The 24,051-nt window shown below is 48.6% G+C and overlaps 1 protein-coding gene across 1 annotated transcript; it reads left to right on the top strand.

The window, feature by feature from the left end:
- The first annotated feature begins 7,022 nt into the window (after positions 1-7,022).
- Positions 7,023-22,639, top strand: WSCD1 (WSC domain containing 1). The gene is made up of 8 exons (XM_042830066.1): positions 7,023-7,613; positions 10,805-10,919; positions 11,376-11,560; positions 13,922-14,043; positions 17,653-17,818; positions 19,190-19,354; positions 19,660-19,860; positions 21,638-22,639. The coding sequence occupies exons 1-8, from the start codon at positions 7,202-7,204 to the stop codon at positions 21,988-21,990; spliced, it is 1,719 nt and encodes a 572-aa protein (XP_042686000.1). The 5' UTR covers positions 7,023-7,201; the 3' UTR covers positions 21,991-22,639.
- Positions 22,640-24,051: the final 1,412 nt, after the last annotated feature.

The following is a 24,051-nucleotide window of genomic DNA, read 5'->3' as shown; positions in this document are numbered from 1 at the left end:
GCGGCTGACGGGCGGCGCGGCGGGCGGGGCGAGCGCGGGAGCGGCGCGGCTCCGCGGCGCGGGGTCAGCGTGCGGCACGGCGCGGATCGGCCGCCTGCGGGAACGTCGCCGCGGCTCTCAGCGATACCCGCCGGGTCGGCCGGGATCGCGCCTCACCTTAACGAGGGTTCCCTGACCGCGGAGCGCAGGTGAGATTTCTCCTCGTTTCCTTAAACGGCCGCGATGGCCGCTTCTGCGGGCTACTCATCAGCCGGCTCCGAGGCGAGTAATTACAGGGCAACTTTTTGCAGCCGCCGGGGCTTTACCATCCGCTGCGGCTTCCGTGGCTGCTGCGGCCGGCGCGTTTGTCCGCGGCGTACGCAAAGCTCAGCTGTGTTACTCGTAAAGAACGCCGTTTCCTGCCGAGATGCCCTTTTCTGAGCATCCACAAAATACTGGTCTCGGAAAATAGGAAGGGATGCGGTGTGTGTGTGGGGAGGCAGGCGGGAGGCTCTGCTCTCCAGGACGGTTTCTGAAGCGTCACCGTGCCGGCTACGGACCAACGGTGTGCAGTGGGTGGATGCCGCGGGGATTGGGATTGAGGGTTTTATGAAAGACGCTGCCTAAACGCAGTGATGTAGTTACAGATCTGCGCGGTGTTTTAATTCCAGCAGATTATCAAGCGCACAGGAAAATATCTCCTGCTATGGTGGGATGAGAAAAAAATCAATCTATGCTACATTGTCTACAACAAGCTCTTGGAAAACTTAAACCCACAGCCGCAGTGCTGGTGTTTGTTTTGTGGGTTGGTTTGTTTCTTTTTGAAATTGCACGTACTGCACCATCTGCGGGGTGTTTCGGCTCTGAGTATCAGGGATGCACGTAATGCACCTGCAGTATATCAGTGAGCAAAATACTTTCTAGGGCCAAGAATACTGTTTGCTAATTGGGTGTAGATTATCACGAGTAGTGACAGAAGGCTGTACGTACTTGCAGCTCTCTTGAGTGCACGTCCCTCTGTGGAATGGGGTACATACACATAGATTGTGTACGTACAAGTAAAATGTAGGACTGTATGCACGTATGTTTGCTTCTTTTCCCCATTGGCACGGAACCACAGCTCGGCTGTTTCTGTCGCTGAGACAGGCAGGAGCTCCCAGAGCAGCACCAGGCAGCCGCTGTGCCTTCTGCTCCCAGATGCCTCCGAGCACTTCCCTAGTCTGTCTGACAACAAATGCTCCCGGACCAGCTGCCTCCTGCAGGCTGTTCTGCAGCGCTCTCCATAGGCTGCTGTGCCTCCGACAGCACTATTTTCCAGCTTTCCACCTACCCGTGCTAGCAGATTGGTCTTAAGCGAGTGGCACATCTGGTGAAAGAGCTGCAGCGACTGAGTGCACTCAAGTGCTGGCAGCCCCCGTGCTCACACTGCAGCTCTGCTCTGTGGCATCACCTTCCACTTCTGAAGCCAAATTATTATCAGCTGCAAAACAGCTCCTATATTGTGTTGGCTTCTGTGCACAGTATAAGGCTGTGTCTTCTTAACTTCACACATTACACCATTTCCCCATGTCCCTGACATCTCTGCATAAAGATTTCTTTTTTTCTGCTTGATCACCATGATAACTCAACAGCTTTAACACCATATCAAAGTTAACTTCGCAATCTGATACATCCTGCAGCAATCACACTTCTTGCTAGAAGGAAGGGAGGAAGGAGCAAACTTGGGAAACCTTTCTGGGCTGCCCCACTGACCAGCACAGCACATGGAGCGCTACGGTGCTCGTCACACGCCGGCCTGCTGGCAGACCTCACGGTGTGCTGTCAGGGTTGGGGCCTGCAGAGGGCTGCTCACACGGAGCCGTCCTCCTGCGCCGCACTCCCCAGGCACGTTGCTCCTGCAGCTGGGAGCACAGCGGGCAGTACAGGCTGGTGGTCTCTGCATGCATGGTTTTGTGTTTGCTTGTTTAACAAAAGAGGAATTAGGTGATTTTAAAAAGTTACATGCTTCCTGAAAGTTAACATGAAGAATGTCAGTGGTCTCACTTTGACTTTACCAAAAATCCTGGGGATCAGCTTCATTTTGATGGGAAGGGGTGGGAGAGTTAGTACACAGGAATATTTAAAAGCCAATTTATGCTCTAAATCAGACGACTGGGGTGGGGGCCTTGGCAGGGAACGGGGTAGAGTCCTGTTTCTTGTGGTTCGTACAAACCCTCACACAGCCTGGCAGCTGCGGAGCTGGGGGACCTGGTGAGGCTCACAAAGGGCTGCCATGGCCTCCCCACTGCTGATCTGCCCACAGCACCAGCCTTGGGGCCAGAGGAGAACAGCCACCAGGGCTCTCCTCCCACATGAATGGAGGGCAGGGATGGGAAGGGTACAGCACAGCCCAGGCAGGATGGAGCCACAGAACTGCTGGCAGTGCACAGCCCTCAATGGGAGCACAGAGATCCTGCACATGCGATGTCCTCTTTGGTGACCCCAAAAGTGACTGTTCCCCACAATGCTGGGTGGTTGCATCCCTACACTCTAATTTTCAAGCTAAAGAAGTGCTCTTAATGGTCAGCCTGGTTCCATTTGCCCCAGCTGTGCAAAATGGGCCACAAGCCTTGAGCTTGCTCAGCCCCGCACCCTCCGGCACAGGCTGGGGCTGGCAGTGCCTGTGGCAGTGCAGTTCCTCCACTGCTGCTGCCCTCCAGGGAAGGGTGGGTGGTGCTTATCTGAGCCCTGGAGCTGCCAGGAGGGTCAGCGGTCAGCTCCTGTTCCTCACACCTCATCTCACTGCTAGCATAAATTTCTAAGATACATTGTCCAGTTAGTGAGAGGATGCCCCATGGCACTTTCTAAACAAACCAGAAAAAGTACCAATGGATTTAAGCCAAAATCCATCAGCATCAAACTGTATCTTGATCTGAGTGGGTTCTGGCTTAAGACAGAAGAGCAGCAGAGCGTCCTCTAATCCTTACTTGCAGCACATGCTGCTTTACCAGTGAAAAGCCTTCATCCACATCTTTGTTTTTCTCTCATACCCCATGATTTGGAAACTGGGAGAACGTGGACTTCCTCTACTGATTCCATTTGAGGCACAAGATGCTTTTAGTCTTAGTGACCTATAAATTATTGACAGGACCCCAGCTGCAAACTAGCAGCTTCCCGAATGCTTCTTTCTGCCCCACATCCATGCGATGGTGCAGCACGCTGTTGGCCTTGACTGTCCAAGCAGAGCATCTGGGAAATGGCAGATTAGATTACGGCTGGTCGCCTTCTGCTTGGATATACAGGACAAATGTGAAAAAGGGATGGATTTCTTTTTCTAAAAATAGTTTTCACGAGTCCCACTGCCTTCAGTTTGCAGTAGAAAACTGATTTTTGCTTTTGTGCCAAGAACTCTGAATTTGCAAAATCCTGCTGGTCTTTAGACAAGATTTGCTATTGAAGGGCTGCAGCCTTCGATGCGGTATTGATCTGAGTTCTTTCAGTGAACACCCCATAGAAGGACGGGCCTTGGGGCAGCTCCTCACCTGCACACCTGGGAATATTCTTTGTTGTCTTCAGCCCTATCAGCCTCCACAGCACTGGTAAAAGCACTCGGTGCTCCCCTATGGTTTCTGGAATTACGCCATTAGCTCGGAGGGCAGAATCACCAAGAATTTTACATTGTTTATTTCTCTTTAGAAATGACAATATAATGATAGTGCAGCTGCCTAATGTGACATTTTTAAAAATCACAATTTATGAGATCATTTTGGAAGCAAGTTTCTGACCTGCTTTTCCTTGTAACAACTCCTTTATGGTACTTATAAATCTGGTACTATGCACGTAATGAAAGAACACAAGGACTAGAAGGAAACCAGCAATAATCAGACTGGGAGGTGCCTCGGTTGGGATGCGCAGTCCCATGGACACGCTCCAAGGTGCAACGTGCCGAGCTCCTGGGCTGTGCTCCGGCACTTCCTGGTGCTCTGCACAACTCCACAGAGGGGCAGGGTGGCAGCAACACAGCTTGCAGGAAGCAAAGCAGCTTCAGTGCAGGTGCTGGTAGGAGCGCAGCATTTGCACAGAGCGGGTGGCACAGCACCGCGCCCGCAGCCCGCCGGCATCCATGCAGCACCGCAGCGCTCCCTGCGCTGAGCCTGGCCAGCACATCGCCGCACCCAGCCACGCTGTGCTCAGGGAAATCTTTCTCTTAAGCAGTTGGCTGTCCCAGGACAGTGAGAGAAGTCCCAGAACTGGCCGTTCCAGGAAAGATGTCAGAACAGATCTGATTCTGGAATTCCAGATAAGAGTCATCCTATAATTCTGCACTTAGCCCTGCTTGCAAAGCTTCCCCATAGGGTATTTCTATCTGTGCCATAAACAGAAATACGAGAGGTCTCACAGAAAAACAGAATGCTGTTTTTCCCTAATGACATTTCCAGGCACAAACAGCCAAAGGCCGCTGTTCAAACAAACAAATGGCTATCTGGCTTCCACACGGTGAAAAGTGCACCTGCAGCTGCTAAAGTGAGTAATATGAATGAATATGAAATAAGAATAAAGAGCTGTTTTATAAAACAGAACCTCTGCTCGCGGTCAGAGCTGCACGTGGTGGATGCTGTGGGTCAGCAGGTGCCAGCACAGCATCCACTGCTCCTCATTTTCCCTTTTTTCCTGGTGCAGCATTGACCCTTTCATTGCTCTCCTCACCTGGAGGGTTTTCCACTGTTCAGCAGTTCTCATTACCCATTTCAAAGTCCTTCCTATTATTATTTTATGATTGTAATGACTTTAACTCAACTATCAATTAATACAGTCCTAAAACCCTTTGGCTACCAGAACTGATAAATAGGAATGGAAGACTCTATTTCTATTTCACTTCATTTATTTTAAGTGAAATCTGTGTAAAGAAGACAAATGGCACATTTTCTATTACCAGATACTATTTCCCATCCTCCTTATTCTTTCCTTTTTAACACCACCATCAGAAGCGACGCACTTCCATTCTTTTAGGCGTACTCCGATGATACTGCAGTATACAGTTTACGGAAAAATCAAATTACTTTTTTTTTTTTAAATGTCAGCAGCACTCTTCCCCATCTCCCCGCTAAGTGCAACATCTAATTTCTGCATAGTACGTTTGCAGCAGTTGCTGTGGGCGGAGAGTCTGCTTATTTGTTTGGTTGGTTTTTACTACAAGGCACTGTCATGGCAACCACAGCGAGGGCGAACGCATCTGGAGGTACTCTGTGTACGTCACACTGGCTGCAGTAAAACTGCCTCATGCCATTTAAACTTTTTATCCGCTGTGTGAGGGCAGGCAGGCAGTCGTGGGAGCCCCAGCGGCAGCCCCTCCTCGCAGGCCCAGCAGTGCCATGGTGGCCGCACACAGCGCTGTGCTGGGACTCCGCTCTGTTCTTGGATAGATGAGCATGGCAGCACTCTGCAGTGTCTAATTGTAGCTCATATTCTGTTCATCTGTCTAGGTACTTCTGACCCTTTTACTGTAATTCCTGAGCACTCACAACGTTAATCAGAGATTTTCAATAATTTAAATCTAAGGGTCAGCTCTTCCACTGTTGTAAATCAATGTCTTTTTTTTCTTTTTTTTTTTCTTTTTGGCTTTGGAGCTAATCGGAAGGGAGTTGGGATCACTTTCACAGCGGGAAAGTGATCTTAATTTATTAAAGCACACTGCTGCCTTGTACCCATAGTGCCGTCTCTCGAGAGCTCATCAGCTGCTAAAAACCCACAGGTACTGGCGGGAGGACAGGCCCTTGTCACACTGAGCTCTCAAAGTACAACAGCAGAAACAAGGGCACCCCCTATTTTGAGTGCTATGGCTGAGATCAGCACCACAAAGTGCCAGCAGGCCGCCAGCCCGGTCCAGTGCCAGCCCTGCTCAGCCTCGTCAAGGAATTCCGGCTCCACTGACAGCACATCCAGCTGGGCTTTAGAGTGCTTTTTTCTTAGAAGTTTTTGAGCCTTGCTTCTGATTGCTGTTTAAGATAGAAAGAAATGGTACAACTAAATGAAAGAGCAGAGGCTTTTAATTGCTAACGTCTATTGAAGAGAGTGAGTGAATAGCCACAAAAATGTAAATGAGAAACAAGGAGTTCAGCAGAGATGCTTCTTTGCTGGGACTGGAGATTCCAGAGGATGCTCCAATGACAAGTTAAGCAAAAGCCATAATATTTTCCTTCCTGGAGAACATTGCATCCTTAGCGCTTGCCTGGCCCCATAGAGAAGCTGTTGACCAGGGAAGCAGGAACTTGTGGGGAGATGCCATTTTGTATTCACTACAGGAGGTTAAAGTTCCCTAGAGCACAAAGGAGCTTTCCTTTCCCAGGCAATCCCATCACGGTACACATCAACACAATTAAAGCCTGCAAAGCTCAGAAGTGGTCAGAAGTATTTGGCTAAATCCAAAATTAGTTTTTATTCCAGACATTCACTGTTCTTTTCCCATGCACCTTTGCATGTTGATATTTGTCAATAAAAATTGACTAAAAAAAACCTAGGACCTCTGGTTCCTCTCACAGTGACATGTGACACCTCACACATAGCCTTCAACTGCAAAGAGATTAATAATTTTCCTGTCCTTTGGCAGTAGATGCAGTTTCTTTCCTCCCCACGCCCACACTGCTGTTTCCTTCTGATCAGCATTTGTAGCTTAGCTACTGCTTAACTGAAAGGAAGGAATTTGCCAATGCTTTGCTAGAAAGATGCCTGTGCAACGTCTGTCCATTCCAGCCACGGACAAAGAAGGGAGAAGATGACTATTGACAAAAGAAAATAAATAACCTTTCTCCAAGCACCTCTAGAGAAATCACCTCGTTATAACTGTATTTCTTGCACAGTTCTAGGTCAAGAAAGGTAATGCTGGATAGCTGGAGCTATCTGCTGCTCAATCAGTCATTCTCACAGGATTATTGTCATTAAAGTACATAATTATAAGTAGTGGATGGAGGAGCACTGGGCTGAAGGGGGGGGTGCAGGGAGGGTACCCCAAGGACCAGCGCGGTTCCGCTGACGCTCTCCCCTTGGCACGGCAGGTGCAGCGAGCGGCTTGGCCATGGCACCGCGCAAGACTGGGCCCGGCTTGGTGGCTGCCTGGGGCCCTGACAGCCATGTATGGAGCAGCAGTGCCGGAGTGATGGGCTGAACCCATGGCAGGAAGCAGCACCTGTTCAGGCGGGCGCCCAGCAGCCCGCTGGGAGGCGTGAAGGCCCATTTCAGTGGGGGCATGGCCAAAGCGTTCTTCAGGCTGCAGAAGTTCCTTCGGCGGACCCAGTTTCTGCTCTTTTTCCTGACTGCCGCGTACCTCATGGCTGGCAGCCTCCTGCTGCTGCAGCGCGCCCGCCTCGCAGCCCAGCAGGGACCACGCGGGGCCTCAGGCCTGGCACTGCCAGGGCCAGACACGGGGCCGGGAGCCAAGGCTGCAGACCCTCGCCTGGCGCATAGCCCTGGTGCCCAGCTCCCCCTGGGAAAGGACACGCTGCCCGGGGCGGAACCGCAGCACAGCCTGCGCTGGATGGCACCTCGCAACTCAGAGCTGAGGTGGCTGCGGAGGAGGTGGTTCCATAGGTTCATTGGTGACCAGGAGCCCATGCAGACCGCGGGACTCAGAGCCACGAGGGGTACCGCCGAGCACAAAGGTAAGGACGTGCCCTCTGCCCGCCTTCTGGCAGGCGCACAAACTGCTGCCCCACAGTCCAACCCAAGCAGAAACCAGCAGGCCTGGCGAGGTGCGCCAGAAGCACCTTCCCGCAGCTCAGCAGCACTTCCACAACAGTTCGTAAAGGCCTGCGCAGGCCGGAGTAAGGCTGTGTCCCTGCACACTGAGCTGTAGCTCCAGAAATGTATTTCTGCTGGTTGAGTGCAAGTCCAGAGAGAAATATACTCCTCTGATTTAAATGATTCTCTCTTCAAGCAGGCAGAGAAGAATGCTGCTGAAATCTGTTTCTCTTTCTCAGCATAGGGAACACTTAAAAATGAGTTTTATTACTTTACTTGTCTAAAGCCACGCAGTAACTTCTGTTTAGAAGTACGTTTCTGCTCTCCAACACAGACTCAGCTCTACTGTCACAAACACATTTCCTCTTCCTGACCTGCCCTCTGCAGCCATCCCCACAAGCACGCTGTCTTCAGAGGGATGAGGCACAGGTGCACGCCACTCCTTTAGACCCTACCTGAGCTCTAAATGAGAAAGAACCCCTGAATCAAACTCTCAGTGTTTGGTGAGTTTGATGGAAATTTGCCACCAGCCAACAGACTGCAGGGGAGTGCGCACCACTGCACGGGGCAGGGCCAGGGCAGCGCATTAGCAGCCAGAGCACAAGGTACAAAACTGCATTTTCCAATCCTCATGATTAAATAATATCTTAAATGGAAAGCAGTTCAGGATTGACAGAAATCAGAGCTCACTTCCCTGCGAGCCCAATACTTACTGCTACTAATAAATACATACATGAACCGCTATGGTTTATTCAGTAGAAAATCTCATAAAAACCAGTCCCCAGGGCAAACGAAGAAGCAAAACAGGCAACTCCAGGCACTCACACCTCTGCACGGTTCCTGCCCTGGGACTGCCTGCTCTCGCCATGCTGCAGCCCCAGCTCTGCTTGCCTGGAGGCTGAGCACAGGGATGCAGAAAGCATCAGGGTTCACGCTGGGTCACTGCGATTAGGGAGGCAGGGATGTGTTGGCCATTTGTACCAACAGCTGTACAGATCTGACCTCCTGGCACCTGTGGGCACAGGGCTTTGCCGCTCACATAAGAAAAAGGCCAGGCTGCTCTCAGCACAGCATCAGACATCAGCAGCAGGAAGCCCCTGCGTGCCCGCTGTTCAACACCCTACTCTTTTGAAGCCGCAGCACTGGGCTATGGCTTTGCTGTCTTTGATGCACTACTTTTCAGAAGAACTGGCAGCGCAAGAGGAATGGGATCAGAAGGACTAGGCACCATGTTACTACACTGCTCCTTCTTCTGTTGAAAAAATTAATCCAAAGGAGCACCTTCTGCAAAAATCCCACTAAAACATGCTACCAAGTGACTCCTACTGTGTGAAATGCTGGGAATGGAAACAAGAAGGCAACAGTGGCAGTGTGTGAAGCTGCATCATGCAGCTGCTGGAGCCTCTGAGGCACAGAGCTCCACACGCTGCTGCCAACATCCTGCTCACAGGAGCAAGGGCTGTCCCAGCAGCCTGCTGCCTTTCCCGGCCTGCTCTGGGCATACAGCCCAATGGCAGCACCTGGCCAAACACAAAATGAGCCCAATGCTGACCTAAGCCCAGCATGGGGGCATGGGGACCTGGTGCTCACCTGGCAGATGGGCTGCCACAAGCAGCACATGGTCTTGGCACCACCAGCTGAACCTGGCACTGGCCAGCACCTGCTTTAAGGGACTCCTTGCGGATAGAAATCCAGAGAAGAATCAACGGAACCCTCCAAGACTTGCCGGGCTGCAGTGGGGCACAGCTGGCCCTGAGCTCTGCCTGCTGCCAGCTCCTGGTTCCCTTCAGCCATGGCCTGCTCTTCACCCTGGTGGGGCTGCGTTATTTTTTTCTGGTTAATGAAAGAGTAGATAAAAGGTAGAGCAACACAGTGAGTGCCTGAGCTACTCGGATATGAGACAGACCATGAACTCGTTCTGCACATTGCTTGAACTGCTTTTAAAACTTCTTTTAGAAATGAAAGGATTAATTTTGAAAATTATCCATAACATTAGTTAAGGCTAGTGCCCGTGTCAGTCATTAAGCTAGCGCCTTGCTCGAGTTCTAATTGCTGACTGAGGCAGCCAGAAGGACTATTTATTGCTACCAGCCATTGAATTATGTTGATTCAAATACACATCATTTGAATATCTGAACACGAAGTGACACTGTTAATAACAGTATTGCTAACAAGCATTAGAAAGCTTTTGGAAATTATGATCAATTAAAAATGTAACTTCCTGTGCAGAGCATATTATCTCCCTGACTCCTTACGGCCATGCAGCCTCATTCTTGCTCTCTGATCCCTTCTGAGCACAGCACTCTCCCCGCGGCCACAGTGCCTATGGATGCTCAGTGCCAGACAGCACTGTGCCCGGGCTCTGCCCAGCAGACAGTGGCTTTAGCTTTATTTTAGTCTATTTTATTGTTAATATAATGCTTTTTAATTTGGGTTTTCATCATATATTCTCCTCCTCTCCGCAACTCCTGTTATATAATTTCCCAGCGTTGTCATCTCAATACTGCTACATTCAAAATCAAATTTCCTTTCTCCATCGTATATTAATGATAACATGCACCTGTAACCACAAAATTGCTGTACAATAGCAGGGTGCTACCTCAGCCTTCCAATGACAAAAAAAAACAAAAACAAAAACAAAAACAGGCTAGATTTGTATTTTGTTTTGTTCAGGACAACAAAAGAGGCTTAAGAGAGGATGCAGTATAGCAGAAATACTTCTCTTTCATATGCTAACTAAAGCAAGACATAAGCTAAAAGATTCTCTCACTCCAAAGAAGATAGCTTAACGTGATAGAAGCAACGCTGCCTAGTTAGGGCTGGAGTTATCTTTCCATTATAGCTTTAATATAACTTTACATACCCAAAGGAAATTGATTTTCTTAACATTTTTCTTGCACCATCTTATTCTCAACTAAAGATTTTGAAAAAAACTTGGGAGAAATCCAAAAGGGTACCCCACAGTCCCACCGTTTTAAGGACCATCTGCTCTGCCCCCACGCAGCCCCCTGGCAGCACCCAGCTGCGGATGGTTGCTGCCCTTCTCAAAGCACAGCCCTGACTGAGACCTGCTGCTGTGCACATGTCCTGACTCTGCCTTACATGCACACAGGCACCTACGTGGGCTGCTTCAGCGATGACTCGAAGGAGAGGACACTGAAGGGAGCTGTATTCTACGACTTACGAAAAATGACAGTGGCTCACTGTCAGGAGGCGTGTGCTGAGAGGTGAGCTGCTCTTTCACAGTGAGTTCTCCTTTTTTCTGACAGTAAGCAGAGCTGTATTTGAGATGGGAAAAGCCCACATACAGTAAACATGCAGCATCAGTGAAAACCTTGACTGTCTCAGACCTTTCAATGTATAGCAGCTCTGCTACCCTGTCTGGGGCAGACTGCGTCACCGCTGCCCATCCACTGCTCTTACTGCAGCACAGCTACTTAGACGCATTTTCTGTTGATCTGGTCAAAATGTGGCATTCTGTCAGCTGTTGGTTAGGTGCTTCCTCAGCCCAGATCTCTGCGCTCATTGCAGTACAGCCCCGGCAGCATTGGGGCTCCCAGCCCAGCACGCCCCAAGGAGCAGCGTGCGGCACACACAGCGTGTTCAGAGGGCACTACCAGGCCTCCACCCCGCACAGGGTGCTCGAAGGGCCCATTCTGACCGTGCCTGTGCTGCACCCACAGGGCCTATGCCTACGCGGGTCTGGCGTATGGAGCGGAGTGCTACTGTGGGAACAAGCTCCCAGCCACCGCCTGCAGGCCCGAGGAATGCAACAGCGAGTGCAAGGGCGAGAAGGGCTCGGTGTGCGGCGGAGTGAACCGGCTGTCAGTCTACAGGGTGGAGGAGCTGCAGGCGGCGGCACCACGACGTAAGTGCAAGCGATGCCGCTTTCAGTGCCGCGCTGGCACTGCGCATGCTGCCGCTGCTGGGAGCTGTGGGACAAAGCTGCAGTTTTGGTGTGGGCCCTGGCTCCCTCCTGCAGCAGCAGTGCTGCATGGGAAGGCAGCAGCAGCGGGAGGCAGGGCAGTGCTGCACGGGGATTGCAGCAGAGCAGAACTTCAGCTGAGAAAACTGCTTCCTTCTGCATCCTTGGCAAAGGCACAAGACCTCATTCTTAGGACACAGTCATAGAATGGCTTAAAAACACCCACCAGTACCATCCTTAGCTCAGAAATAATCCTAAGCAAAGGAAATCCTGTGACTGCAGCAGGAGAATAGAGGGCAGAGACATCAGTGCCAACGGTACCTTAAGAGAAGTCTCAGTAACAGGAATGAGACCCAGAGTTCCGCTTTCGCGAGGTCTTTGTTCTAGCAGCACCTGAGATGTTTGTTTCATCTTTGACTGACACTGCTTGTCACCTACTCTCTGTAACACTCATCTGCTCAGTTAGCTGCCATAGGAGACAAAACAGATCAACCTCTGGGCCCACACAAGGCATATGAACACCCACACTGCTGAGCACAGCTGTGTTTTTGGCAAGCTCACAGGACCCTTTCGATTTAATTTTCTCAGGACAATCACCAAGACCAACATTGTGCCAGTACTGATGGCACTTCACTTCTTAAAGAGTTGAAGTTTGTACCATCATCCATCAGCCACATACGAATTATATACCAAAGGCGTGTAGACCTAAATTGCCAGTGTCGGGCTGACTGGCACACTGGCAGGTGTTTAAGTTTTCAGTGTGAAAATACATACATGTATTTCACAGGAAAAGACAGCATTTTTTTCTTAACTATTAATGAATAAGTCATCAAATTAACCTAGCCTGGAGCAAGATTTGTATTTTGCTTGCTCTCAGTAACACCTGATGTTTGACTGTTTGAAAACTACCACTGAGATCAAGATAGCTGAGTGGCCAACGAAAGCATTAATCACAATGATAATTGTGAAAGTATATTGGGAAGTAACTCTAAAACCAGCAGAATCCATGAGGGACAGCAGCAGTGCAGAATGCAGCTGGGCAGCAGCTCCCGGTGCAGTAGGCACAACACTGCCCTCCCAGCGAGGCTCTGCTGCTTGTGCCCATTGTCTGTGGGCAGACACAGGACTTGTGTCCCCTTCACCCCACAAGTGCAGAAGCGTGAAACGTGCATCTCCTGCAGCCTGGGGAGCTGCACATTCCCCAGGAGCCTTCAGAACTGCCCTGCCCATCCGCTGCCATCCAGCTGCAGCCCTTTCCCACATTGGTTCTGGTGAGTTCTGTTTGTGGTGCAGACCAAGACTCGAAAGACCCAAAGAGACCATTAGCCCTATTAAGTCACTTTGGGTGAATTATGACAATGGAGAGTTGATACAGAGAGATGAAGACATTTTCCACATCTGTAAAGCTCAGAGAATCCTAAGAACTACGGCAGTGTCGCACAGCATGTGGACCTCTTCCCTTTTCTAACCCAGCCACACGCATGTTGTTTTCTCCATTACCATTAGTTCATCTGTGAGAATGCATCGCCTCGCCCGGGACAGGGAGCTTCCACGATAGATAGCTCTGGAGTTTTGCTGGGTTCTGTCAGGGACACTTCTGAAGCAGGAGGGAAGAATTGCACTGCTGCTTGTAACTCCGATTTGGGCCACACTCCGACTTCAATCAGCGATGCAAAAAAATAAAAATGGAGCAATTCTGCCCGGCTCGGCAGCGTATATAGAGGGGCAGGTCAGATCAGAGGCTGATGCTAAAGACGTCAGGAAAGCAGTTCTCCCTGAGCAGCTTACAAACGCCTAGTTCAGATTTTGAAGACTGCAGCAAACTCCCTTGCCCTGAAAAGAAGGCGAGGGAAGGGGAAGAGGAGGAGCAGATGTGCAGGAAGGTGGGTCCCCGCGGGGGCTTTCAGGATTCATTTAAATTCCTTTTCTGGTGCAGATGAGGGGAAGCTTTGTAGATTTTTATCAGGGCTTTTAAGCCTTTCAGGGGAAGGCATGTCTTCAAAAGAAAACTAGGAGTTGCAAACAATGGCAATGCCCTCCACTGATGGAATTTAATTTAAACTCCTTGCCGCACTCTGCTTTCAGGGGTTAGTAAAAGCCAAAAGCATGTGCTCCTTTAATACCACAGGATTTGCAACACATTTTTCTAGTGTATATCATGGTTTCTCTTATTTCTAAAGTACTTGGAGTATGAGATTTTCTTCATTATTCTCTAGCTTCTGAACCTAATATTGTTCTTTGTGACAGAGGCAGGATACCATGGACGTTGTTTTCTCAAGAGAAACCTATTTCATATCCCTGCAGGGAGGAATGTTATCTATCGAGGATGTTTTAGAGCTCCAGAAAATTTAACAGACACCTTTCCAGCCTCTTTGATACAGCCCAATTTGACGGTGGAGATGTGCTCTGAATTTTGCTCCAAGAAAGTAAGAACAGTTCTCATTTCACATCCTTTCTTCTTTTTTGTTACTTTAAACTTTAATCTACTAAAGGAATAGCAGAGATTAGTGCCCTAGAGCTCTAAATTTGTGAATAAGTTTCTGAAGGATGAAACTCACCGGAGCCAATACCCAGTGACGCCAGGCACCATGCTGACCTTCCAGAATCAAGCATTAGAGAACATCTGTGATGATGATGACAATGATGATTTGCCTGCAAGAAGTCTGGCAAAATCCCCCTGCATTTGGAAAGCAGCAGTGGCATAGCCACAGTCCCCACTGCTGCACACCATTTGGATATCACAGTGCTCACTTCTTGCCTACTGTAGTACCACTTCTTATCTCCAAGCAAAACGATACACAACACAAAAAAAATACCCCATTACATTTTTTCTTGTTTTTACATTTCCCTGAAGCCATGTTCTCCTTTTCCTGCAGTGGCAATGCCATTTTGGGCATACTTGTTGGCAGACATAGAAGCAATTCGGCATGTTGTTGGCACAAATGCAAAAGCTGTGTATTAGCTATGAATGAATGATGCAGGAAGGAAAAGCTCATGAAGTCCATGCTAGAATTTTTTGATGAAACCTACGCAACACTGATTGCAGGTGTTGGGGAAAAAGGTCACAATCCAATTTCATAGTTCGTTTTCAGTGTACACTTCCTACAAATAATCAAGCAGAGTAAAAAAGCTCTACTATGACCCAACCCAGTTCAGAATGCAGAAAAAACTACAGTGCACACAAACTGCCAGCAACTCAAGAGAAGTGGGGCTGGAGTGCGAAAAACCAGTGTGAGCTTTGATTCCAGACAGCAGAGCGAGCCCTGTGATAACAGTGGAAATAGTCACCCTGACTTCAGATCCTTTCCTTTCAGATCAAGATGGACAGCTTCCTGGCTGACACAGAACGACTTAACTCTCCTGCAGTCAGGACAGGATGCTCATTTTAGTTCCATCCATTGCACAAAAGAGAATAATTCCCTCAAGTCCCGTGCGTTCTGAAGAGGCCGGTGGGCTTTTCATGGGACTGGTTTGAGGCCTATATTTAAATACACAAATTACTCTCTTGTCTGTGGGGACTTCGAAGAAAACCAAACTGCAACACAGCACCTTTAGTTGTTAGTCTTGCAAATGGCTTTGTGCAGTCACAAGAGTAAAGCTCTAGTCCTTGGAAGCATGCGAGATGAATCTGAGGTAAAAAACTTTAAGAAACCTGCTAAATAGCATTACTGATCAATTTTTTTCTTAATTGTGAGTGATGATATGCCTTAATAGCTATCCATTATCACCCCATAACACAGAGCCATGAATGTATCTCTTTGCCAGAAGCCATAATTTTCATATATGCTTTTTTGAAAGCCAACCTGCATAGTAAGTTAGCCATCTCCATCTGAATTTACATTTTTATATATTCAGTCATTTTACCTTTCAGCTACTTTTTATAGTTACATACAATGAAAACAAAAATAAGGCATGCAAGTCTTGAGAAGAGAACCCCACCAGCTCAAAGGATCCAAAAGCCATTCCAGCAACTTTGCACACTCGGACTTGACCACCTCTAGGATGCTTCCTAGATGTTCTAATTTCAAAACCGACCTGCTGTTTTGGTTTCTAGATACAGCTACATGCTATTATGTAGGGATAGCATTAGTACAAAAGCTAGTGGAGGCAATGGGAGCAGAGTCCAGGTACACAGCTTTTACTACTACTTACGATGAAAACCTAAGCCCAACTGCAGGAAAGCTGGGGAAAGGCACTGAAACACCTGCAGAAAGAATCAAAAAAGGGAAAGCCAGAAAGAGTGCTCTTACAGTGCTGCCTGAGCAGCAGGAAGGCTGCACACATGGGGAGCAGCCTGGCTACCTCTGCACGGGCCAAGCATCAGCCGCAGGTCCCTGTTGCCTGAACCATTTAGGCAGTGACGCAGAGTGGTCACAGAACCGTACTACACTGCCCGTGCTTTGCCCTCATGACAATGATTGCACAGAAATGCAGAAGAGTGGGGAAGTACCTGCTCAGGTCTTTTGAGAAAATCTGCGTCCTTCCCAAAAAGAGTCCCTCGCAGGTGCCACTTGGCAGGAGACACGGTGCATTCTTATTCCAGTCTGCACTTTAGGGCCAGGGTGTTTGTTCATTTCTCAAACGGAGAAACATTGCTTCACAGCAAAAAGGAAGATTTCTGTTTGCAGGCAGGCAGAACTATTTTGCCCTTGGATCAAGTCACTAAATACATTTTGACAATGTCGTACCTCATTCACTAAGCAAATTTTGGCTGTTTGGGCACAGATGGCACACTAGTTGTATTTGACTCCTTATCAGAGGATGAACATGTGGAGAAGAGCAAGAGATAAGCTGCTCAGTAGTCCTGGCACGTGCTCCCAGATTTCAGAAGACTTTTAAAAGGCAAGAAGTGTTGTTATGGAATAGGTAGAATTGAATGCTCTGCGCTCCAATAACCCCTGAGCTTCTTTCAGCCACTGTCATTGAGGTCAAGCCCTTCCACGCATACTGATGCGCCACACACCAGAGGACGTTGGAAGTCTAAGAAAATACACGCCCAGTCTCCTGGCAGAGATGAGGGCTGAATTTTCGGGCCAATTTTTGCAAACTAGTAAATGTACTTTTTTGTGGAACTCCTAAACACCCACTAATTTCTTCAGCAAACAGATGTTTTCCTCCAAACCCCTCTATTAATTCTCATCAATATTAGCAGAGTGGCCCAGCACCACCATTCTGCATCTGTTGCAGAGCACAGCAAAGCTGCTTTGCAACTTGATCCCTTCTCTGGATAAGATCAGTAAACCAAAAACCTGATTCAAACACATTGAAAAGAAATGTCTTGTAGCCAGAAATGTCACTGTGAATTATTTCCCTGAGACAAACACCATCTACAGCAGCAGGCTCGTTCCGCTAAGGGGTCTATAATTGACAGCAGTTAGCCTAGGTGAGGCATCCCCACCAAGAAGCAAGTGCCATACAGGAGGTGCTGTGCCCGCAAAGCAGCTCCAGCCCACAGCAGATGCCACAGGACTGGCTTACTGTTGTGGTCCCAAGCAGTTGTTCCATAAAAATATGGACAGTAGTGCTCAAAACCTGCGCCAGCCCCTCTGCAGACACTGGGGTTTCGCAGACCATGAAGGAGTCATAGCAAGATGCAAACTCTTTATGACTGTAAGCATTACTGCAGCTCACTCCTCTGTTTGGAGCGCTATAGATGGAACTTGTAAAGACGGTGCAATTCAAAACGCTCACTTGAGGGGTAAATAAGAACAGCCTTTTCCCTACTGAAGTTTCAGGTGCAGTTATGTACTAGGATTGAAGGAACAGTATTGAATTATATGTTTTTATGAATAATGAAACAACAGCATTGTGAGTTTTCAAGCCTTACAAGACCTGTCTTAAAACCATTTTTTAAGAAATTGCAGTGTGAAAGACAGCAGCGATATAAGAAATGAGCTTTACAGTGATCTATCAAACACTGCTTTGATCCTGACAGCGGCTTGTGAAGATTTATCTTCCTTTGCATAACAGGAGCATTCCCCACAGGCTGCTGATGCCGCGGCATTTGCGCACTGATCTGTTTTCTCTCGTCGCAGGAGTTCCCCTTGGCAGTGATCCGGGGGCAGGAGTGCTACTGCGGGTACCCCACGGCGCGCTTCCCACTGCGGCACGGCGCGGACCGGCGGCTGTGCAGCGCGATGCCCAACGCCAGCAGCGCTGCCGCAGGGGGGTACTGCCAGGCCTACCAGACCCCGGTGCAAGGTACGAACCTGCAGCCCCAGCCCCTCCTGCAGCACGCGGGAACACCTGCCTCACAGCAGCCTTACCCACAGCGCACGGGCAGCGAGAAAACAGCCCCTGCCTAAATCCTCATCTCACAGTCACGCCCATAAACATTTCTCCAAATCCAAACAGTCTCTTGTTAAGCTGCACAGCCCCTCCACTAAGAAAAATAATGGTTTTTCAGATGAAGAGGAGGCAGAACCTGCGCAGCCAAACCAAAGGCATTGGGGCCAGGACCCCACCTGAGCACACGCCAGCCTGTTAGGCAGGCACAGAGACAGCTCAGCAGGCTCTGACTGCGCTCTGCCCGTCCTCCTCCAAAATACTCATCTTTCTACGTGCCAAAGCCAGAGTGTAACGCAGAGCAATGCCCCAAAATCCAGTGAACCATCAAGGTAGTACCTGTAGCTTCTTCCATGCAGTGGTTTGCACCATGTTCCACAAAAGTACGTACAAGCTTAAAGTGAAGTGCTTCACTGGAGAGGCACTGTGTTTTTCCCAACATCCATTGTTTTGCTCCATTTCCCAGTTCAGAGGTTGACTGCAAATAACAGCGTGTATAAAGACCATGCAAGAAGAATGCTCACTTTCATGAAACTGCTACTATCTACCACATCTGTGTAGATAAGGAGCAGCACAAGACAGTCTTCTTGGCACCATGCTGGCACTTTCAGGCCATGGCTTCATCTGAAGGCTGCTTTGAAGAACAAAGTGACTGATGTCTAATTTATTTCCTGGCTTCTTTTTGAGTCATCACATAGCTGAAGCTCACTCTTTCCCCCTGCACTTGCTTTTAATGCACACCAAGCCATATGGGCAGGACTTACGGAAGCTGGCAGGAGAGCTCTGTTCAGACCCTGCTGGCGGTCAGCACTGGGAGGGCTCCTAACTGATTTGGGCCCTTTTCTGGAGAACCATAACCCAGAGGCTGAACTGAGTGCAGTTTGTTTCAGTAAAAGAGTTTCTCCTGCGTTATAAAACTTGCTGTTTGCAGGTACAGTGACATATTTGGGGTTTCACTGCAGAGTCAGCCTGCCAGGCAAACAGCAGCTAGCAAACAGACATCAAGGGGCTTTTATAACAACTTGCTGGCAAGTAGAATAGTTCACTGCAACTCTGATAAGAAGTGTCACCTAACACAAAACCAGTGAAAGTCTTTTCTGAGGATAATCTCTTTGGCCCCTTATGGCTGAGTTAATTTTCAGAAGTAGCTGACTCACAACTAGACTTAAATTGATAGCCTATATTTGTAAGGGAGAAAAAAAGCAATAAACCCTGTAATCAAAGGCTGTCAGTGGAATTAATTAAAAAACCACAATGCTAACAATGAATTATTTTCTGTACCCACAGACACCCGCTGTACAGACAGGAAATTCCTAACCACAAAATCCAAAGGGTTCATTGCTTTGTCAAGCTTCCCAGGGGCTGGCAACACGTGGGCTCGCCATTTGATCGAGCATGCCACGGGCTACTACACAGGCAGCTACTACTTCGATGGAGCCCTCTACAACAAAGGTACCCTTCCCAGGGGGTGATGGGGCACAGAGCCATTCTGAGGCACAGGGCTGTGCTTGCTCCAGCATCCTTCTGCTTGGAGCCACCCAAGGCCATCGCTGCTGTTGATCCCAGCAGACAACGAGGAGCTCACAGGGTGGCTCCTGCCCCAGTAACTCTGCTGGCAGCAGCCCTGGTCCCAGGTGGGCAGCATGTTTAATCAACTGGTGTTTTCACAACAGTAAGGCCTTGTTTAAGAGTGTAAAATGTCACAGACATATGGTCACAGGGAAAAAAAACCCACAACCATCTTGTCTTATAAACAGGCTTTAAAGGAGAAAAAGACCACTGGCGAAGTAGACGGACCATCTGCGTGAAAACACATGAAAGTGGCAAGACGGAGATTGAAATGTTTGACTCTGCTATCCTGCTGATACGAAACCCATACAAGTCACTCATGGCAGAGTTCAACAGGAAATTCGCTGGGCATCTGGGCTACGCTGCAGACCGCAACTGGAAGAGCAAAGGTAGCGTGTGGGGCACCCAGGGCTGCTGCAGTCAGAGCTCAAAGCCTGTAGTCATATCATGCTGGGAGGGGTAACACGGGGACCTGATCCCAAAACCTGAGGGAGCACTGCAATTCAGTGGGACTCAAGCACCACCACACAGAGACCAGACCCAGAAGCACGCAGGCTCTGCCTGTCGCCACTGACAGCAGTGCAGCACCTGCACTGCAGCGTCACTACCAGAGGAGCACACAGCAGAGAATGCCTGGTGTGCAGCCCATCCATCAGGCTGTGCGCTCTGAAGGAAGTTTGCCCCTGCACCATGTAATAACAGAGAGAAATCTAATTTAAAATTGAGGGTTTGATGAAGCATGACTTTTCCTGAAGGAAATTTTACAGCACTGTATGGGTGCTACTGCATTGCAGATAAATAAAGATAGGAGCAATAAGGGGACTTCAGCATTCTATGAACGCACAAAATGACTGCTGGATGGTGGGACTGCGATATCCCTGCTGCACACACCGCTGCATTCAGACTGCAGCAAAGGAAGGATTCAGCACACATCTCTCCCCTTATGCATTTCAGGCATAAAAGCTGTGCCTAGGCAAACCACTTAGCACAGGGCTCGGGGGACAGCAGGAGAGTGCCCTTAGTCACAGCATGTTTCTTTCCCAAGTCCTTACATCACCTTTCATCAGCCACAGCTCAAGATCCATTTATTAAAACCCAAAACAGCCCTCAGAAAAGGGAAACAAAGCCTGGAGAGAGTGGCTTTCCCGTACTGCAAACTACAAATAGTCATATTTTGGCCACAGTTGCACTTTATCCAGTGCAAAACCTTCAGCTTGACCTTCAGAAAATTACCACAGGCATCTAACAAGAGATTAAGGTGTCACATACGGCAGTAGCAGGAAAGTATTTCAGTAAACTTTGTCACAGTGATCCTGGCATGTGATGGCAAATCCTTCCCATGTGCCAGGAACAGAAGCACCTTCCCTATTAATCCTGTTTCCTTAAACCATCTCCCCAGAAGCAGTAAGAAAGTTACATTACTCAACTCCTCTGGATTGAGAAGCACCCCAGGCCCAGCCAAAACCAGGGTCTCAATGCTGCACTTACATGTATATTGATTTATATGTACACATATATATGAAATATATAATAGCCCCCATATCTTTCTCAAACTACATTTGAAACAGAGGTAAAAATGTAGGAAAAAAACTACAGAGGCAAAAAAAAATATGTATCTGCTTGAAATAATGTGGCAAAGAACTGCTCAAATGAGCAGCCAAGCAGGACCTGCTCAGTTCTGCTTCACTGCTCTCATCCAAATGCTTCTCCCGTCTCTTTTTGCCCTTCCCTAGCTCCTGCATGGAGCTGCCTGCTTGTGCAAAGAGGAGTGTTCAGCTCCTAAAAGCACAGCACATTGAAGATGCTGACCTGCAGCTTTGCACCTGTGCAGCCTGCCCACTCCAAGGGGCTCCCAGGCAGCTGGGTGACTCTCAGCACTGCTAATGCCTGACACCAAGAAGATCACGTGCCTGGTGGCCACGCATTTGGAATTCTGTGTCCTCACCAGTTCGCACGGTGGGAGAGCAGTGCCCATCTCCTCACCATGACTGCAGAGCTGAGAGTGGCTGCAGCCCTGTGGCTGGCCGTGTTGTTTTCTCCAGCACTCACATCCAACTACCTCATACATGACCAGCACCTCTAACCTTGTTCCAACTTAATACTTGGAACAGTGTGGAAGCATCGTGGCTAATATGTTCTCATTTTCCTGGTTTTCCCATCATCTAGACTGGCCAGATTTCGTGAACAGCTATGCCTCCTGGTGGGCCTCCCATGTCCTGGACTGGCTGAAGTACGGAAAGCGTCTGCTTGTCATCCACTATGAGGACCTGAAACAAAGCCTCATCCCCAAGCTGAAGGAGATGGTGGAGTTCTTGAACATGACAGTGACGGAGGACCGTCTGCTCTGTGTCGAGAACAACAGGGATGGGAACTTTAAGCGGTCTGGTGCTAAGCAAAAAGATTTTGAACCATTCACCCAAGAAATGAAAGATCTTATCAACAGATACATCCTGACAGTGGACGAGGCCCTGAGGGGAAGAAACTTCACAGGGCTGCCCAGAGAGTATGTGCCAAGATGATAGCATGGCAGCACTCAACTGTGCTTAAAAATAATTTTTTAAGGAAAATGAGACTAGACCTTTATAGCAGCTAAAGCAAAGATACTTGGGGAGTCTCCTGAGCAATGCAAATTCTCTCCACTCTGAGGTGTTCTTCAGGACACTAGGTGTTCCAAAAGGCAAACAGCAGATAGGATTTGGTTGGCAGAACAAGGCCAAGCCACCACCATCTGCCTACAGGTGCTGCTCTACACATAGACAGCCAGAGCCTCACGGCAGAGCTCTGGTGCTCCTTGCTGATGGGGATTTCATGGCTATCGGTTTGGAAGCACGCGTACGCAAAGGAGGAAAAAAGTGGCAACACTGATAAACAATTTTCATCTGAGCACTTCAGAAAAATCTGTTTCTTTCTTCTCAGCACAGCCCACAGCTTCCCTCTGCAGGGCCATCGGCCTGGCCCAGCCTGGCCCCATGCTCTCACCAGCCACAGCCCAGTGATGGAATAGAGGTCTGCACAGCTGCTCACTGCCCCTGTGCCAGGCGTTGTGCTGGGGAGCACCCAGTGAGCAGCACAACTGGAGGGACTGTGAGGCACTTCTGTTCATGTGAAATAAGGGATTCCTTGAAAACCTGCCCAAAAACATTAGTTTTAATAAAACAAGAAGTTTGTATAAAGGGAGCTGGGCTTCCTCTGTGTGTCACTGGCACTGAACACAATAAAACTGTCACAAACAAAACACGAAGTGCACTTCAGCCCTACCAGCACAGCCCCTGTGGTGCCCAGGCTGCAGAGCTGATACACAAAGCCAAGAGCCCTCTGTCATTGGCAGAAGTGGCACAAGTAAAGGAAAAGTAGCTCTGAAGCTTACTTTTTTCCCCATAAGTCCAGGAAAATGCAAGTGGGGGAAAAATTTTAAAAAAAAAAAAAAAAAAAAAAAAAGTACAGAGCAAAAGAGGCTGTAGCAGAGGGATCTGGAAAGCTTCATTCAGCTTCCACTACCTGAACTGCACTTAAAACTAACCTCCAACATTTTCCTTTTTTACCTAAGCTGTACCTCCTAATGATTGTCATTGAAATGTTAATGACAGAAAAGCAGGCAAAGCTGCAGAATGCCACTCCATGCAGCTGTAGAAACATCCTTAAAGTTGGATTACTAGAAAAAGAAAGAAAAAAAAATCCCTGAAATTCAGCAAGGGAAGCACACTCTTTAAACACCAGCTGTTAATATTTCTAAAGGAACGCAGGCAGGGCACCGTGCGTCAGGTCAGCAAATGCCAACCTGAGCCGTCCCTCCTCGCTCCAGGGCAGCTGGCAGCGAGGCGAAGGGCTGAGCTGTGGGGCAGTGCTGGGACGGGCGCAGGGCTCTGGCACCTCCCAAAAACCCGGCTTGTTATAGCAACCAATGCCCACAGATGAGGAACAGGGGATGTCTCTATGTTTTGTATATAACATTACACACATCTTATATACGCAGGTACATAATAAACTGATACATACGTGTGTTTATCTATTTCCTAAGTACACACTTCAGATAGTAAGAGTAGCCAAGCACTTCTTGGGCCAGGGCACAAACCCTGCTGCTGCCTGCACTACCACACGTGAGTTATTCTCACAAATACACTGCATTCCATCTTAAAAAGATTTGCAGCATTTTTTAGTCCTTACTCCCCCAGGAAGAAAGCGGCAGAACTGCCATTTAACAGCCAGGAGTCATCTCCAAACTGGCAGTCTAACACACATTTATTACTCTTGCTGCCCTCCTTAATCGTCCCAGATGCCCGCACAGACACCGATCACAGCCTCTTCCTTCCCAGACACCATCTCACAAGCATAAATGATCTGTGCAGCTTTAACCTTTTATCCCAAGTCAGCAGTTCAAAAGCACTTGGCAAGACAGAGCTCTTTACCACGACTGACCTCAATACTGCACAGCAAACCATAAGAAGGTTGTGCAGGCATTATGCTGATCCATGCAATATAAGTAGTATTTGGTGTTTGGTTTTTTTTTTTAAAAAAAAAAACAAAGACAGGGTACAAGTTTTATTTACATTTCTGCTTGATACACAGACTCTGGTCAGGCA

The sequence above is a fragment of the Centrocercus urophasianus genome, unplaced genomic scaffold (assembly GCF_019232065.1).
Source record: "Centrocercus urophasianus isolate 14NV4802_14NV808 unplaced genomic scaffold, USGS_Curo_1.0 seq_33, whole genome shotgun sequence".
NCBI classification, from domain to species: domain Eukaryota; kingdom Metazoa; phylum Chordata; class Aves; order Galliformes; family Phasianidae; genus Centrocercus; species Centrocercus urophasianus.
This window is presented reverse-complemented; position numbering and strand designations above follow the sequence as displayed.